Below are 18,520 nucleotides of genomic sequence, written 5' to 3'. Positions count from 1 at the left end.
AAGCTTGCTTTTTGTAGACCTGTATCGTATTGTGCTGCTGCTGAGGTGCTCTGGAAATGCTCAGGACTGGCAGTCTGAGCCCATTGTCACCGGCTGCCCCACTTGTTTCCACTCTAAACCCCCATTGTTCTCTCGGCTTCTCTCCCCTTGGTGTGTGTCGTCCTGGAATCTGATTTGTAGTGGGTGAGGTAACGTACGTGGAACACTTAATGGACGCAGAAGGCAAATCGAGGGTAAGTGCAAATGCATACAAACAAAACACATGAATAAAACTAGACAAACCTGTGTTTGTCAGTTTTGGGTTTTCATTTTACTGTTGGAAATTGTTCCAACTTATATCTATAGGAACCTGTTGGGAGTGTGTGTGTGAAGGTGACAGTGTTGGAGTGTCTGGTGTCTTCTGTGGCACAGACTGGCGGTGATCCCAAGGGTTGATATTTTTAACAACAGGAGTTCAGCTTTCTCTGTCGCCAATCCTGCGGAGTTGCTGTACTTGAAAATGTTCTTGGTTGTTGGATTTGGCTGCTCATGAATTAAAGGAGATCTAATTTGCAAGAAGTTGATACAAGGCTGTTCGATGGTTGTTAAATGCAACTCTTCCCATACAGTCGCTTTATCGGAATATTTTCCTTCAGTGATGTTGGAAAATGCTATTATTATTCACTGTATTTGCCTTCATTGTGTTAGTGACTGGACTGTTAATGAGATTTTTATACTTTTGGATTGCACAGTTTTGTGGCTAAGGCCCCAGTTTTTGTGATCTTAAAAATATTATGCATGAAGTTCTCTTTGCTAATTTTTCTGCACAATTTAGTAATTTGAGTTTTTTGTTTTTTTACCCTTTTGGTCTTGCTTGTCATGTTGTCTACAATCAACAAAGGGTTGTGCGTAAGTGTCCTCTCCATTAATGTTCACTGCCACTACAATTTTCTGTCAGTTTGTGGAAATTCTCACTGCCTACCTATTTTCTCAGTCTTGTTGAGTTTAGGACTGAAGAGTTAATGAAGAGAGCAGTGGAGACCGTCAACAAGCACAACCTCAATGGGCGACCCCTCAAAGTTAAAGAGGCATGTTATGGCAGAAATTCCGTAGAAATTTATTGGTCTGAATAGGGATGGGTATCAGGAACCGGTTCTTTTCGAGTATCGTTAAGAAATGATTCGATCCACTGACATCAATAGCCTTTTTGCTTAACGATTCCCTTATTGATCCTTCAGAGTGGCCGTTGTTTTTTGGGGGGTGTTCATTGGGAAAATGATCATTTCTCTACATTGATTACAGACCCTGCAACGTGTCTGTAATCAACCATTTCTGCAGTCCTCCTTTGCTTTGAACCTTGAACCAATGAAGCAATGCTTTGATCTGCTGCTTTGTTGGTTCTTTGTTTTATTTCACTTGATCTTAATTTTCCCCGCTAAAGCCCTAAAGAAGATATGTCTGTGAGTAATATTTGCCTTTTTTAAGTTAAACCGACCTGTTATGGTCTTCTGAAACAGTTGATAGATGTACTTTAGAACTTAAAAACGGGACCGATGCTAACGCATTAGCATGTCTACGGCATTTTGTTAAAGTTAGCATTAAGGTGTTCGCATCTCAGCATGTTTGTGCACATTTGTTTTCTGTATAATAATTAATGGCTCAGCGTTTGTTGTCATAAGAGTCAAATGTTTTAAAAATTGTATATTTTTTAAATTTATTTTTATTTATATATTAATAATAATAGCAACAACAACAGCAATAATAGTAATAACTAATAATGCTACAATGCAATTTTAGAGAAAGAGACAAAGAACTTGATAAAACAAAACAGAAAAGATCAACTAACAATGAACATAACTGTTTTCTGTGAACAACTAGTGACTCTTACACCTCCACTTCATCCCTGTTTTATTTAAGCTGAACTATAAACTATATTTTCAATTTATTACTTTCTTCAGTGATTTTCTCCAGAACCATCTGCCAAGCTAGAAAAGTGCTGTATCCTAGTAAGAGCAAAATACTACTGGAATGAATTTGAATAAGGAAAGTTGGGTATTTTTGGGTTTCAGCTTTTTTTGTTTTTCATCAATTTCATCCATGAATATGTCAGTCTTGAGTCAGTTTTGTGCGGGTTAAAGTCACTAACTGGGACTCCTGTGTTGTTGTGAGAAAGAAACGAGAATCGTCCTCCGTTCTGTTCACACAGCTCCAAATGCTGTGTGGCGCTCTGCCAAGTCACGTTAGAACGATAGTCCAGTCGGAATTAATAACTTCAAAGCGAAACGCCATTTAAATCAAATGACACCTCTTTCCAAATGTTGTAATGCAAACTGCAATCGATCAAAATGTTTTTTTTCCTCCCAAAATGAGACGTTCTGCTCTGACGTGCAGCAGCCAGAGGTATGGAGTGACACTCATGCCAAAATGTCTGAAAGGAAATGGTTTTGACAAAAATTACAGATTTTATTTATGTCCAGAGATCAAGGATCCAGTGATCAATTTAAAATGACATAGAAAACCTGTAAAGCCTACTTTTAGTACACGGAAAAGTCACAAGAGGTATTGATAAGGGAATCAAATCGATAAGCGGAATTGATAATGGCATCTATCGATAAAATATTAACAGTACCCATCCCTTCATGTGAATGACATAACAAATGTCAGTGATACATTTCCCCATGAAATGCATGAATATTCCCTTTTGTAGGACCCTGATGGTGTGATTGCTCAGAGGGAACTCAACAAGTCACAGGGTGGAGGAGGCCATCCAGGAGGCCATGGAGGAGTTGGGGGCATGGGTGGAATGGACCGCATGGGCGGACTGGACCGCATGGGCGGACTGGACCGCATGGGCGGACTGGACCGCATGGGCGGACTGGACCGCATGGGCGGAATGGATCGCGTGGGGCCTGGACCGAATGGCTCCCCCATGGTCAATATTCCTCCCAGCCTGATGAACAACCCCAATATCCCTAATGAGATCATTCAAGGACTACAAAATGGAAGACTTGGCAGTACTGTTTTTGTCGCAAATGTAAGGATTCTATATTTTGTATTTTTGTAAAGGTACTGCTAATGATTAGAATACAATTGTATAGTCACACAAACATGATTTCCTCGACTTTAGTGGTTTAGGAGCAGTCAGGTCCATGCACTGTGTACATTTTTAAGCATATTATCTAAAATTGAGGTTACAGCACTGGTCAGGGCAGGTGATCCTCAAGAGCATAGTTTATGATCCCTACATTACACCATTAAAAACATAATCCAAGCATAGTACTATATTTTTGTTGATCCCCTTTAACTATTGCAGTGATGAAAAGAGGCAAAATGACAGCAATCATGTTCAAAAAGCATATGGATCTGACTGTAGCACTACAAGATCATACATTTACCTTATCGCTAATTGCAGTATTTCCCACACTAATCACAATATGACTTTTTCTCCAAATTGTGCAGATTTATTTTAAAAATATAACAAAAGGGGATTGCATACCTGCCATATTGGATTTTGGTTGCACAGAGGATTATGGGAAATGTGTGCCTACTGCGGATGCTCAGACATGCTCAGGAAGTAAAAAAAAAAAAAAAAAGGCTCACAATGCGTGGGATTATAGTGTCCCTGGATGCTTCAATAACCATCTCAGTGATAAACCTATGAACTTGTATGTTTTTCCTAAGAACGCAACGCTTGGAATCAAATGGATTCACACTATTGGAAGGGCTAGAAATAAGTGAAAGTTTAGTAAGTTCAAGTCTACATCAACCCACTGAGTCTGCAGCACCCAGAAAACTTACATGGAAGACACACCAATGGTTTTTCCACTCAAACTGCTTCCATCAAAACCACCAGTATAGTAGTTTTGCACCCAACTTGTGGCAAAATCACAGCCGCCATTTAACACATAACTTAGTAAATCCTTAACGCAATCCCCCTTCACCCAGAGCAGCTTTCTCCTGCTGTGTTTTAGTGCAGAAAGAACTTATTCTTTGGTGGAATGGATGTTTCTTTTTCTTTCTTTCTCCAAAGGTTCAGAGTCCCATCCACCAAGAAATGCATGTGCTTTTCTCGGCACAGAGACGATGCAGCGCACACTTACTGATCTGAATGATCTCAAAGATGCGTAGCCAAGATTATCTCCATTACAACAGTTTTATATGTGAAAGAAGGCCAAATATTAAGCATTTTATGAACATATGACATAAAATCTCTAAATATGTACAATTTACCACATCACTCACAAGGCAATAACTCAGAAGCAAGAACTTACCTCTATATGTGATCCCCTTTCTTGCCTTTTAAATTTGGAATTCTGCACTTTAACCATCTTTTCAGTTCAGCTACTGTTGCTACCTTGAATGGTGAGTTAACGAGGGCAACTTCTGGGCATGCACACTGACCTATGTAATCCCCCAATTACATCTGTGCCATTTTGTTGTTTGTGATTGTACCAGCAACTTTTTTACAAAATTTATTTTGTGACTTAAGTTACAGTTTCAGTACCATCCATTGTATGACTTTGTTGCTTGACAACTATGTCTTTATATGAAGTGGTGTTTTTGTCCACAGCTTGACTACAAAGTGGGATGGAAGAAGCTTAAAGAAGTGTTCAGCATGGCAGGCATGGTGGTCAGGACAGACATTTTGGAGGACAAGGATGGGAAGAGCAGAGGCATGGGCACAGTAACATTTGATATGCCCATTGAAGCAGTCCAAGCTGTCTGTATCCTTTTTTGGAGGGATGCTTTCCTAAGTTATTTTAAAATGCATGCATAGAAAGTTATGTATTATGGTATTGTTACAAATTGTCTGGTAACCTTTTCTTAACAATTTTCCAGCTATGTTCAATGGGCAGATGTTATTTAATAGGGTCATGCATGTCAAACTGGTATGTTGAATTTCACAGTACAAAAAATGCACAAGGTCATACAGTGGCATTTTGTAGTAATTTCATGTGTAATATTCAGGATGAGAAGTCCATGCCCAAAGATTTTGGACCACCTGAGAACAGAAGCGCTCCCCTTCCACGTAAGTACAAGTCTTACTTTTTTCTACTTGAGTTGAAAATAAGACAAAATGTATACAGAGTGGCATATACAAGTTTGGGAACACTTTGATTTTGTCATGTTGGTAAAAAAGTGATATGCATGATATTGGAGTGTTTGTGTGTACATTTGATGCAAAATTTGGTTTTATTTATTATTTTGAAAAGACCAGAACCAGTATGATTCAACTACTTAACGATGAGGTGGAAAGATTCTAATTCTCACCTGACATCACCTTTGTTTCAATCAGACACAAGAAATAAATAATTGAAGACGGTGAGAGATTACACTGGGATTTTCCTAGTGATCAAATTGAGCATGGATATATTTGTACTTTAGGTTTCAGACAGATTACATATTAGCCAGGTCTTTACTGTATTTCATGTGAAATGGTTGAGATCTGGCAGCTGTTTGTGAACCAAATGTAGGCTGGATCATAGTCTAAGTGAGCTCAATCAGAGTGTCCTGGTGGAAGATACTATGGCACGCCACCCAGTGTACAGTGTTTAGTTCTGCAGTCAATTTTCATACTGGGCACAGGAAAAGTAAAATCCAAGACATCCAAAACAGTTAACCTGCCTGATGCACTGTTGGACATATGACAAATAAACAAAAATAGGATGTGTATGATTTTATTTAATATGACTTGTGATACATAGTCTCTGGATGTGTTCCAGTAGTGGTCCAGTAACATTGAATTGCAATATTTGTGGATTGTAATTTTAATATATGCGTATGTATCAGATTTAAAGATACGTATATTGTCCCAGTCTTGCATTTTAGAATTGTTACTTATTGTCTTTTGATGTCCAGCACATTGGTCAATTTTTATTTTAAACAGACTTTCTGAAAAATAGATAGATTTGATGTTAGCGGTTTTGTCGGGTTTTGGCAACTTCCATCGCCCTTTATTTACTTATTCATTATTTTTTGTAGCTGCTGAATTTTTTTTTTTTTTTTTTTTTTTTTTTAGAAATGCCTACTTTAAAAAGGGGTGATTTAGTTGTTACACTAAATAAATAAAAAAATCAATTTTATTTATATAGCGCCAAATCACAACAAACAGTTGCCCCAAGGCGCTTTATATTGTAAGGCAAAGCCATAGAATAATTACGGAAAAACCCCAACGGTCAAAACGACCCCCTGTGAGCAAGCATTTGGCGACAGTGGGAAGGAAAAACTCCCTTTTAACAGGAAGAAACCTCCAGCAGGGACTGGTTGGGGCTGAGGGAGAGAACCAAGAAAAAGACATGCTGTGGAGGGGAGCAGAGATCAATCACTAATGATTAAATGCAGAGTGGTGCATACAGAGCAAAAAGAGAAAGAAACACTCAGTGCATCATGGGAACCCCCCAGCAGTCTAAGTCTATAGCAGCATAACTAAGGGATGGTTCAGGGTCACCTGATCCAGCCCTAACTATAAGATTAAGCTAAAAGGAAAGTTTTAAGCCTAATCTTAAAAGTAGAGAGGGTGTCTGTCTCCCTGATCCGAATTGGGAGCTGGTTCCAGAGGAGAGGAGCCTGAAAGCTGAAGGCTCTGCCTCCCATTCTACTCTTACAAACCCTAGGAACTACAAGTAAGCCTGCAGTCTGAGAGCGAAGTGCTCTATTGGGGTGATATGGTACTATGAGGTCCCTAAGATAAGATGGGACCTGATTATTCAAAACCTTATAAGTAAGAAGAAGAATTTTAAATTCTATTCTAGAATTAACAGGAAGCCAATGAAGAGAGGCCAATATGGGTGAGATATGCTCTCTCCTTCTAGTCCCTGTCAGTACTCTAGCTGCAGCATTTTGAATTAACTGAAGGCTTTTCAGGGAACTTTTAGGACAACCTGATAATATTGAATTACAGTAGTCCAGCCTAGAGGAAATAAATGCATGAATTAGTTTTTCAGCATCACTCTGAGACAAGACCTTTCTAATTTTAAAGATATTGCGCAAATGCAAAAAAGCAGTCCTACATATTTGTTTAATATGTAGGACTGTAAATGGTTCCTGTATTTGGGCTTTTTTTTATTTATTTTTTTTAGCTTTAATGATTTTATTTAATACATTATATTAGTAGACCGTTTCACTGTGAATATAAAGTGCATAATTTTAGCATAGGGGCCTGGGTGTTTTTTTTTATTTATTTTTTATTAAAATTTTAAAGTGCAAAAGTTTGCGTTCACAAACTTTTAAATACCACTATGAAGAAAATACAAATTAGTTATCGCCATAGTTTTTCATTACTGTGCAAGTAACATCCTAATCAGACATTGTATTAATGTCTCTCTCTCTCTGACAAGGCGGCTTGAGTGGTGTTGGTTTAGGTCTGGGCCCTGGTGGTCAGCCTATCGATGCTACCCAGCTTAACAGAGGAGGTGGTGGAGGGATGGGCAACATGGGTCCAGGAGGTACATTGTTTTTTGCTCCCCAACCCCCCAAATTCCTTGAATGGAAAACACTAATGGATTTGGTTGCTCATCATATGTTTCACTTGTAGGAATGGATGGAATGGGCTTTGGCAACATGGGAGGTCGTATGGGAGGAGGAGGAGGTGGTGGTGGTGGTATGTACAATCGATTTTAAAGTCACAAAATTTCTTTATTTCAGGTACTGTTAATTCACAAGTAATATCTTGTGTCTGTATCTTATGCAACAAGTTGCCATCAATGACAATGTAAACCATATAAAATTGTCTCATGCCAGATTTTGGTGATTTACCTGCTGCTGGCTGTAGTGATTTGATGTGTGGTTGGTGTTTATGCAACTGCCTTTGCAGAAACAGGCAAGTAACAAGAAGGAGAAACAAAATGTAAATTCTTATAGTAAGGTGTTGGGTCCTGTACATCTTCAGTACCTATATCCTATATAGGCCCAGAGGCCCATTGGTGCCTCTGCTTATTTCCAGATTCTATAGTGTCAAATGGATGAGAGTCAACTGGGCATATGAATCTCATCACTGATGATTTGATACGCACCTCGATACACTACCAGCGATACGATACATCTGATGATATGGTGTGATATGACTCACCCCTGTTCCCAAGTCGATGTGATTTGATATGTATTTGATGGCGATTCAATTCCTCATTGTGATACAATGCGATTTTGTGCAGTACGATGCAGTTCAACATGATGCAAAGAAATCATACCAAAAATTTAAATAGAAAATAAGAAGCTGTAATTCAGTATGGTGCTATGGTATTCTCCTTCTTCTTCTTCTGATTCTGTCAGAGGCAGAGGATTTGTTTTACTCCTTATAAGCAGCAAATTTACCAGATTCAACATTAAAGAACAGGAATCAGTTCCCTCATAACACCATGAACACTGCCATCTACTGGATGGGAGTATGAATAGCAATTGCCACACATCCGCTATAAGTGCTGAATCACTTAAACAGGATTTTCAGTTTTCAGATTGCCTTTTTTTAACAAATGGAAAAAAAAGACATTTACAAATACAGATTTATTTATAAAAACCAACATACACATTACAGTAACTTGTTTGTTGGTTTTTACATATATTTAAACTGAACAACCACTGATGACAGGAAGCTCATTTTCCCATAATGCCTTTTGGCATGTGTGTGTCTGTAAACACTCAGACCTTCAAAATTAGTGCATTACTTTAAAACTACAAATATAGCTGATATTTTCGCTTTGTTAAAATGACAGAGGTGACATTAATTTTGATAACTTGTTTGGAATTAGTTTGTTTAAAATTGTAACCATAAGTCAAAACTGCCTTGCTGTACATGTCTCCTGTGACATGTCTGTAAGACTGCATGGCTGTGAAAATACATCTTTTTTTCTCTCTCTTCCTTTCTGTCTGGTAGCCAGGTCTCCTCTGCTGACAGAGGATTGAGCTGTACCTCAGTTATGTGTCTGTTACAAAACAAGTAACAGACAGGAACTAAAATGTATGATTTCAGGCTTTACAAATGTTTTAAACTGTTAAGCTTTTTGCTTGCCTGTACTGGTGGTTGGCTCTCACTGTGGTATTGTATCACTTCCTGTTCCGGAGCACAGCGGTGTTTTTCTGTATCTGTTAGCTGTTTAATCTGCGCAGTTAGATTGATCTAGTTATCTAGATTACGATTTGTTTCCCAGTGTAATCTTTACGTGCCTTAACTAAAGCACTCCTGCTGAATCACCTCTAAATTATTTACACATTATTCACTTTGCGTGTTTTTAGGAATCCGCTAGCTTAGCGTAGCTACTAGCTCTTAGCCGATTTAGCATGGCGGCTTCTCCTGTCTCTTCCGCACTTTTCTGCTCTTGGTGTGAAATGTTTAGTTATTCCTCGGCCTCCTTTAGCAGTAACGGTACTTGTAATAAGTGTAGCTTATTCGTAGCTTTGGAGGCCAGGCTGGGCGAATTGGAGACTCGGCTCCGCACCGTGGAAAATCCTACAGCTAGCCAGTCACCTGTAGTCCGTGCGGACCAAGGTAGTTTAGCCGCCGTTAGTTACCCCCTGGCAGATCCCGAGCAGCCGGGAAAGCAGGCCGACTGGGTGACTGTGAGGAGGAAGCGTAGCCCTAAACAGAAGCCCTGTGTACACCGCCAACCCGTTCACATCTCTAACCGTTTTTCCCCACTCGACGACACACCTGCCAAGGATCAAACTCTGGTTATTGGCGACTCTGTTTTGCGAAATGTGAAGTTAGCGACACCAGCAACCATAGTCAATTGTCTTCCGGGGGCCAGAGCAGGCGACATTGAAGGAAATTTGAAACTGCTGGCTAAGGCTAAGCGTAAATTTGGTAAGATTGTAATTCACGTCGGCAGTAATGACACCCGGTTACGCCAATTTGGAGGTCACTAAAATTAACATTAAATCGGTGTGTAACTTTGCAAAAACAATGTCGGACTCTGTAGTTTTCTCTGGGCCCCTCCCCAATCAGACCGGGAGTGACATGTTTAGCCGCATGTTCTCCTTGAATTGCTGGCTGTCTGAGTGGTGTCCAAAAAATGAGGTGGGCTTCATAGATAATTGACAAAGCTTCTGGGGAAAACCTGGTCTTGTTAGGAGAGACGGCATCCATCCCACTTTGGATGGAGCAGCTCTCATTTCTAGAAATCTGGCCAATTTTCTTAAATCCTCCAAACCGTGACTATCCAGGGTTGGGACCAGGAAGCAGAGTTGTAGTCTTACACACCTCTCTGCAGCTTCTCTCCCCCTGCCATCCTCTTATTACCCCATCCCCGTAGAGACGGTGCCTGCTCCCAGACTACCAATAACCAGCAAAAATCTATTTAAGCATAAAAATTCAAAAAGAAAAAATAATATAGCACCTTCAACTGCACCACAGACTAAAACAGTTAAATGTGGTCTATTAAACATTAGGTCTCTCTCTTCTAAGTCCCTCTTGGTAAATGATATAATAATTGATCAACATATTGATTTATTCTGCCTTACAGAAACCTGGTTACAGCAGGATGAATATGTTAGTTTAAATGAGTCAACACCCCCGAGTCACACTAACTGTCAGAATGCTCGTAGCACGGGCCGGGGTGGAGGATTAGCAGCAATCTTCCATTCCAGCTTATTAATTAATCAAAAACCCAGACAGAGCTTTAATTCATTTGAAAGCTTGACTCTTAGTCTTGTCCATCCAAATTGGAAGTCCCAAAAACCAGTTTTATTTGTTATTATCTATCGTCCACCTGGTCGTTACTGTGAGTTTCTCTGTGAATTTTCAGACCTTTTGTCTGACTTAGTGCTTAGCTCAGATAAGATAATTATAGTGGGCGATTTTAACATCCACACAGATGCTGAGAATGACAGCCTCAACACTGCATTTAATCTATTATTAGACTCTATTGGCTTTGCTCAAAAAGTAAATGAGTCCACCCACCACTTTAATCATATCTTAGATCTTGTTCTGACTTATGGTATGGAAATAAAAGACTTAACAGTATTCCCTGAAAACTCCCTTCTGTCTGATCATTTCTTAACATTTACATTTACTCTGATGGACTACCCAGCAGTGGGGAATAAGTTTCATTACACTAGAAGTCTTTCAGAAAGCGCTGTAACTAGGTTTAAGGATATGATTCCTTCTTTATGTTCTCTAATGCTATATACCAACACAGTGCAGAGTAGCTACCTAAACTCTGTAAGTGAGATAGAGTATCTCGTCAATAGTTTTACATCCTCATTGAAGACAACTTTGGATGGATGGATAAAAAAGAGAGCTTTAAATCAGAAGTGCCTGACTCCGTGGTATAACTCACAAACTCGTAGCTTAAAGCAGATAACCCGTAAGTTGGAGAGGAAATGGCATCTCACTAATTTAGAAGATCTTCACTTAGCCTGGAAAAAGAGTCTGTTGCTCTATAAAAAAGCCCTCCGTAAAGCTAGGACATCTTTCTACTCATCACTAATTGAAGAAAATAAGAACAACCCCAGGTTTCTTTCAGCACTGTAGCCAGGCTGACAAAGAGTCAGAGCTCTATTGAGCTGAGTATTCCATTAACTTTAACTAGTAATGACTTCATGACTTTATTTGCTAACAAAATTTTAACTATTAGAGAAAAAATTACTCATAACCATCCCAAAGACGTATCGTTATCTTTGGCTGCTTTCAGTGATGCCGGTATTTGGTTAGACTCTTTCTCTCCGATTGTTCTGTCTGAGTTATTTTCATTAGTTACTTCATCCAAACCATCAACATGTTTATTAGACCCCATTCCTACCAGGCTGCTCAAGGAAGCCCTACCATTATTTAATGCTTCGATCTTAAATATGATCAATCTATCTTTGTTAGTTGGCTATGTACCACAGGCTTTTAAGGTGGCAGTAATTAAACCATTACTTAAAAAGCCATCACTTGACCCAGCTGTCTTAGCTAATTATAGGCCAATCTCCAACCTTCCTTTTCTCTCAAAAATTCTTGAAAGGGTAGTTGTAAAACAGCTAACTGATCATCTGCAGAGGAATGGTCTATTTGAAGAGTTTCAGTCAGGTTTTAGAATTCATCATAGTACAGAAACAGCATTAGTGAAGGTTACAAATGATCTTCTTATGGCCTCGGACAGTGGACTCATCTCTGTGCTTGTTCTGTTAGACCTCAGTGCTGCTTTTGATACTGTTGACCATAAAATTTTATTACAGAGATTAGAGCATGCCATAGGTATTAAAGGCACTGCGCTGCGGTGGTTTGAATCATATTTGTCTAATAGATTACAATTTGTTCATGTAAATGGGGAATCTTCTTCATGGACTAAAGTTAATTATGGAGTTCCACAAGGTTCTGTGCTAGGACCAATTTTATTCACTTTATACATGCTTCCCTTAGGCAGTATTATTAGACGGTATTGCTTAAATTTTCATTGTTACGCAGATGATACCCAGCTTTATCTATCCATGAAGCCAGAGGGGACACACCAATTAGCTAAACTGCAGGATTGTCTTACAGACATAAAGACATGGATGACCTCTAATTTCCTGCTTTTAAACTCAGATAAACTGAAGTTATTGTACTTGGCCCCACAAATCTTAGAAACATGGTGTCTAACCAGATCCTTACTCTGGATGGCATTACCCTGACCTCTAGTAATACTGTGAGAAATCTTGGAGTCATTTTTGATCAGGATATGTCATTCAAAGCGCATATTAAACAAATATGTAGGACTGCTTTTTTGCATTTACGCAATATCTCTAAAATCAGAAAGGTCTTGTCTCAGAGTGATGCTGAAAAACTAATTCATGCATTTATTTCTTCTAGGCTGGACTATTGTAATTCATTATTATCAGGTTGTCCTAAAAGTTCCCTAAAAAGCCTTCAGTTAATTCAAAATGCTGCAGCTAGAGTACTGACGGGGACTAGAAGGAGAGAGCATATCTCACCCATATTGGCCTCTCTTCATTGGCTTCCTGTTAATTCTAGAATAGAATTTAAAATTCTTCTTCTTACTTATAAGGTTTTGAATAATCAGGTCCCATCTTATCTTAGGGACCTCGTAGTACCATATCACCCCAATAGAGCGCTTCGCTCTCAGACTGCAGGCTTACTTGTAGTTCCTAGGGTTTGTAAGAGTACAATGGGAGACAGAGCCTTCAGCTTTCAGGCTCCTCTCCTGTGGAACCAGCTCCCAATTCAGATCAGGGAGACAGACACCCTCTCTACTTTTAAGATTAGGCTTAAAACTTTCCTTTTTGCTAAAGCTTATAGTTAGGGCTGGATCGGGTGACCCTGAACCATCCCTTAGTTATGCTGCTATAGACGTCGACTGCTGGGGGGTTCCCATGATGCACTGTTTCTTTCTGTTTTTGCTCTATGCACCACTCTGCATTTAATCATTAGTGATCGATCTCTGCTCCCCTCCACAGCATGTCTTTTTCCTGGTTCTCTCCCTCAGCCCCAACCAGTCCCAGCAGAAGACTGCCCCTCCCTGAGCCTGGTTCTGCTGGAGGTTTCTTCCTGTTAAAAGGAAGTTTTTCCTTCCCACTGTAGCCAAGTGCTTGCTCACAGGGGGTCGTTTTGACCGTTGGGGTTTTACATAATTATTGTATGGCCTTGCCTTACAATATAAAGTGCCTTGGGGCAACTGTTTGTTGTGATTTGGCGCTATATAAAAAAATTGATTGATTGATTATAGTGAAAACATCTTTTTTTACATCTTGATGTTAGCGGTCTAAAAGTTATCGGAACTAAATTTAGCGGAAGTTAATTGGTCCGCTGATGGTTTTCAAAGGTAGCTGAAAAGCAAATCGGCTAACAAAAATGTTAGCTTCGCTAATTCGCGGTTAGCGGATTAGTGGACCTGTGCCCACCACTGACACTACTTCATGCTACCAGTACAAACAACACACCGTATGAAAGTGGAGGTTTTACAGATGACAAGAGTGTACGGTGCATCCAGAAAGTATTCACAGTGCTGCATTTTTTCCACATTTTTTTAATGTTGCAGCCTTATTCAAAAATGGATGAAATTACTTTTTCTCTCAACATTTTACGCACAGTACACCAGAATGACAATGAAATTTATTTATTTTAGATTTTTGCAAATTTATTAAAAAAAAAATCCCTAAGAAATCACATATACATAATTATTCACAGCCTTTGCTATGAAGATCAAAATTGAGCTCAGGTGCATCCTGTTTCCACTGATCATCCTTGAGATGTTTCTACAGTTTAATTGGAGTCCACCTGGGGTAAATTCAGTTGATTGGACATGATTTGAAAAGGCACACATCTGTCTACATATGAAGTCCCACAGTTGTCAGTGCATGTCAGAGCACAAACCAAGCATGAAGTCAAAGGAATTGACTGTGGACCTCCGAGACAAGATTGTCTCGAGGCACAAATGTGGCTTCCATCATCAGCCGTGCTAATCCATCAGGACTCTTCCTAAAGCCGGTCACCCGTCTAAACTGTGCGATCGAGCTGTCAGAGCTCCAGCATTCCTCTGTGGAGAGAGGAGAACCTTCCAGAAGGACAATCATCTCTGCAGCAATCTGTCAGTCAAACCTGTATGGTAGAGTTGCCAGACATAAGCCACTCCTTTGTAAAAGGCACATGGCAGCCCACCTGGAATTTGCCAAAAGGCACCCGAAGGACTCTCAGACCATGGGAAACAAAATTCTCTGGTTTGATGAGACAAAGATTGAACTCTTTGGCCTGAATGTGTGGAGGAAACCAGGCACCATCCCTACAGTGAAGCATGGTGGTGGCAGCATCATGCTGTGGGGATGTTTTTCAGTAACAGGAACTGGGAGACTAGACAGGATTGAGGGAAAGATGAATGCAGCAATGTACAGAGACATCCTGGATGAAAACCTGCTCCAGAGCGCTCTTGACCTCAGCCTGGGGCAACGTTTCATCTTTCAGCAGGACAATGACTCTAAGCACACAGCCAAGGTATCAAAGGAGTGGCTTCAGGACAATTCTGTGAATTAGACCCGACTAGACCTGAATCTGATTGAACATCTCTGGAGAGATCTGAAAATGGCTGTGCACCGACGCTCCCCATCTAACCTGATGGAACTTGAGGTGCTGCAAGGAGGAATGGGCAAAACTCAAAGGTAGGTGTGCCAAACTTGTGGCATCATGTAGTGATACTTCTTGTTTACAGACATTGATGTCACACGTGTGCACATTGATGTTACCAACAATGCATGTAAATTGATATCATGAAAGAGAGAAGGTATGGTGACTTAGAGTTCAGGAAGCGATTCGGTGGTCTCTCAATGCATTCAAAACCTAAGACGGCACCGCAAAAGCAAGGTATTTCTCTACGTTAACCCACAACAAAGCCAACCATGCTAGTCAACAAACCCACGTGACCAGATTCATGATGTCACAGGAAGTATCACTGTTCAAGAAGGCTTAAGGTTGTAATTGCTGCCAAAGGTGCATCAACAACACAGGATTGAGCGAACTGTGTGAATACTTATGTTATGTTTTTTTTTTTTTTTTATAGCAAAAAAACCCTTTTTTTCCACACTGTCATTATGGGTTGTTGTGAGAATTTTTAGGGGGAAAAAAATTATTCCATTTCAGAATGAAGCTGTAACATAAAATGTGGAAGAAGTGAAGCACTGTGAATACTTTCCAGATACACTGTATAACACCTGTAATGACATGGTGGAGATAACGCAAATCAAAATGTCAAACGGTCAAAAAACGTGTTGTATTTTTGCTGCTAATATATATTTATTCTAATTCAAGTGATTAAGAAATGTTTACATTCTCATATGTGGTCAGGTTGTGCAAATGGTACCAATATTGAAATTTGCTTTGAAATTTTTTTTTCAATGGTCAGAGTTGTTCCAGACACTGTCATTTCCCAGAAGCTATTTTTATAGTCCCCGGGACAATGTTGTGTCTTCAATTTTAAGCCCTCCTTGTTGGTTAATTAATCCATCAGCCAAGCAGGTTTTTGTGCCACTTAGGGGTACAAAACAACACTTATAGTCCAGTCTCTGTATACCATGGCCTACACAGAAATGTATTATGGCCATCCCAGTGCGGGAACTGTAGCCAGGTTGGGCTCCAAATTTAAAAATGCTCCAATCGTATTGAAAAGTATACCACATTATTTGTCTCACCATAAAGACATTTTTGCTGTAAAAACAGCAAAAATGGTGACAAAGGTCAGTTTCAGTTTATACACTTGTCAAAAGCTAAAGTTGTTCCAGTTTTGGTTTAAAAAAAAAAAAAAAACGATGCCGATTATTAGATGGTGTTTTAAATATTCTTCTATAAATACTAAAAAAAATCTTTGTTGACCCCTACATGGCTGCAGCTACCACCCTGGGATGGCCATCATACATTTCTATATAGGCCATGGTATACTGAAGCTGGATTGTGTGTGTGTGTTTTAGACCTGTTACATGGTACGGATTAGGTCAAAATTGTATTCTTGCTCATGAACTGAATACCCCAAGTGAAAGTGTCAGAACTCTTCTAAAGATATTCTTTCTTGATTCAGGAATGGACAACTTTGGAGGAATGAACAACATGGATCGTTTTGGTTCCTCTGGGATGGGGAGAATGAATGGTATGGACACATTTGACACTTCAAATTGAACCATTTGTCATGTTTTTCTGGGTTTTTCAAATTTTGTGTGTGTGTGTGTGTCAGACATGGATCGTGGAATTGGTGGTGGCATTGACAGGGACATTGGTCGAAATGAAATGGGCATGTCTCGCAATAACTTTGGAGATTCCTTTGAAAGAGGAATTGGTTGGTATCCTTGGGATTTCATATAAAGTGTCTGCTCATTCCCGTAAATCCTGCAGTCCAAATGTAATCTGAATTGCAACTCAAACTGTTGGACCCTCTTTGCCATTTTTTTACATTTATGTTTACTTTCAGGAAACTCCATGGGTATGGATCGCATGAGTTCTTCAATGGACCGCATGGGAGGTGGGATGGATCGCATGTCAGGGATGGACCGCTCATCTGACCTGGACAGGCTAGGTTCTGGGTTTGATCGGATGGGCTCTGGGATGGACCGGCTTGGGCCCAGTATGGACAGGCTTGGATCTGGCCTTGACCGTATGAGCTCCAGTATGGACCGCCTTGGTCCAAGTGGCTTTGACCGCATGGGCTCATCAGGTTTGGATCGTATTGGCGGTGGCATGGACTTTGGCTCCCCGATGGGTATGGATCGCATTGGTAACACTGGGCTTGACAGGATGTCCGGTGGGTTTGACCGCATGAATTCAGGTGGAGGGCTTGACCGTTTCACCTCTGGAAACCTCGATCGTATGGGCTCCAGCATGGATCGGATGGGATCTGGGGGTGTTGGTGGTCAGTTTGATCGTTCCACTGACTTGGATCGTGGTGGCTTTGGCAATTCTTTTGGCGGTGGAGGCTCTGGAACCGGAGGAGGCAATACCAGGAAGGGTTGCCAGATCTTTGTCAGAAATGTAAGTATTCTACAAATGGTGTATTTATGTAACCATTTAACTTAAATCTGCTAATTAGATTAAAAAAAATAATTTTTGTCTTTTAGTTGCCATTTGATTTCACTTGGAAGATGCTGAAGGATACCTTCAATACATGTGGTAAGAACAGCCATTATGGTACTCTGTTTTTGGGTTTACTTCAGGCCGTCCAAAACATTATGTCTGAAAACATTTACACAAACACAAAGAAGATAACCAATACATTTGTCATAATCACTAAATGCAAATTAACAGATGAGGTTTTAAAAATAGGAATTAACTGTTTAATCTTTACATAAAGGTGTAGACTGAAGACAGAGCTTGTCTTGCCTACACATCTCATAATTAAACACTTAATGCATTCTTTAACTCCTTTCTGGCTGCAAAGAACCCCTGAGAATTCTTGAAAATGTAAAGGTCATACATATTAGTGCTGTCAGGTGATTGCATTTAATTAATTTGAGTCGCATGTAATGGCATGTGTAATTCTTTTGAAAATACCCCTCAAATTGCAAAACACATACACTGGCTGTCATAAACACAAAGACAATGAAGAAAATAAACCCCACAATTTTAATATATAAAAATAAACTGCAGTCTATGAACTTTCTTAAAAAAATAAAAGCCATCATGAATATACTGAGAATGGATAATTGCTGCACTACAAAAATGTATTTTGAATTTTTTAATCACCTCAACTAAGGTGGTGTGTGTGTGTTTGAGATGCAGCAATTTTCACTTTACATATCAGGTTTTTGTGATTTTTGCAATACAGCTGTAACCCTTGGCTATGGAGAAAATGTGTGTGATGATGTAGGGCTTTTAAGAATGTGAGGTAAAACTAGGGGATATGAGGGTGTGTGTTTATATATGTCACAGAAGTGTTGAGGTGTCTGTCATAAATTCTGCTTAAATCAGGAGAATGTCTGTGAAAACACTCAAAGGATTGTAGGACATTGGAGATTTTGAACATATATAAAAGATGGCGAAAACGTGTGTACATATATACACATTTCGCAGTGACAACCACCACTCAGAGATCTTGGAATATTTGAAACCTCAATAGGGTGAATTGATTGTTAGCTGTGGAGTGTGTTGCTCTCCGTA

At 39.7% G+C, this 18,520-nt stretch overlaps 1 protein-coding gene across 5 annotated transcripts in view; it reads left to right on the top strand.

The window, feature by feature from the left end:
* hnrnpm (heterogeneous nuclear ribonucleoprotein M) overlaps nucleotides 1-18,520 on the top strand; it is a 44,793-nt gene that overhangs the window by 4,688 nt on the left and 21,585 nt on the right. The window contains exons 3-15 of one of the 5 annotated variants that reach the window (XM_034179861.1): nucleotides 181-233; nucleotides 881-888; nucleotides 974-1,067; nucleotides 2,687-3,013; nucleotides 4,550-4,703; nucleotides 4,819-4,868; nucleotides 4,948-5,008; nucleotides 7,317-7,424; nucleotides 7,514-7,570; nucleotides 16,452-16,520; nucleotides 16,605-16,706; nucleotides 16,839-17,395; nucleotides 17,482-17,533. In XM_034179861.1, the coding sequence (XP_034035752.1) occupies nucleotides 181-233; nucleotides 881-888; nucleotides 974-1,067; nucleotides 2,687-3,013; nucleotides 4,550-4,703; nucleotides 4,819-4,868; nucleotides 4,948-5,008; nucleotides 7,317-7,424; nucleotides 7,514-7,570; nucleotides 16,452-16,520; nucleotides 16,605-16,706; nucleotides 16,839-17,395; nucleotides 17,482-17,533 (1,692 nt within the window). Of the gene's footprint in view, nucleotides 1-180; nucleotides 234-880; nucleotides 889-973; nucleotides 1,068-2,686; nucleotides 3,014-4,549; nucleotides 4,704-4,818; nucleotides 4,869-4,947; nucleotides 5,009-7,316; nucleotides 7,425-7,513; nucleotides 7,580-16,451; nucleotides 16,521-16,604; nucleotides 16,707-16,838; nucleotides 17,396-17,481; nucleotides 17,534-18,520 lie in introns of all 5 variants that reach the window. The other 4 variants (XM_034179859.1, XM_034179860.1, XM_034179858.1 and 1 more) reach the window with 4 other exon arrangements.

Source organism: Thalassophryne amazonica, chromosome 10 (assembly GCF_902500255.1).
Source record: "Thalassophryne amazonica chromosome 10, fThaAma1.1, whole genome shotgun sequence".
NCBI lineage: Eukaryota > Metazoa > Chordata > Actinopteri > Batrachoidiformes > Batrachoididae > Thalassophryne > Thalassophryne amazonica.
Note: the sequence above shows the minus strand (reverse complement) of the source record. Positions and strands in the feature narration are given on the sequence as shown.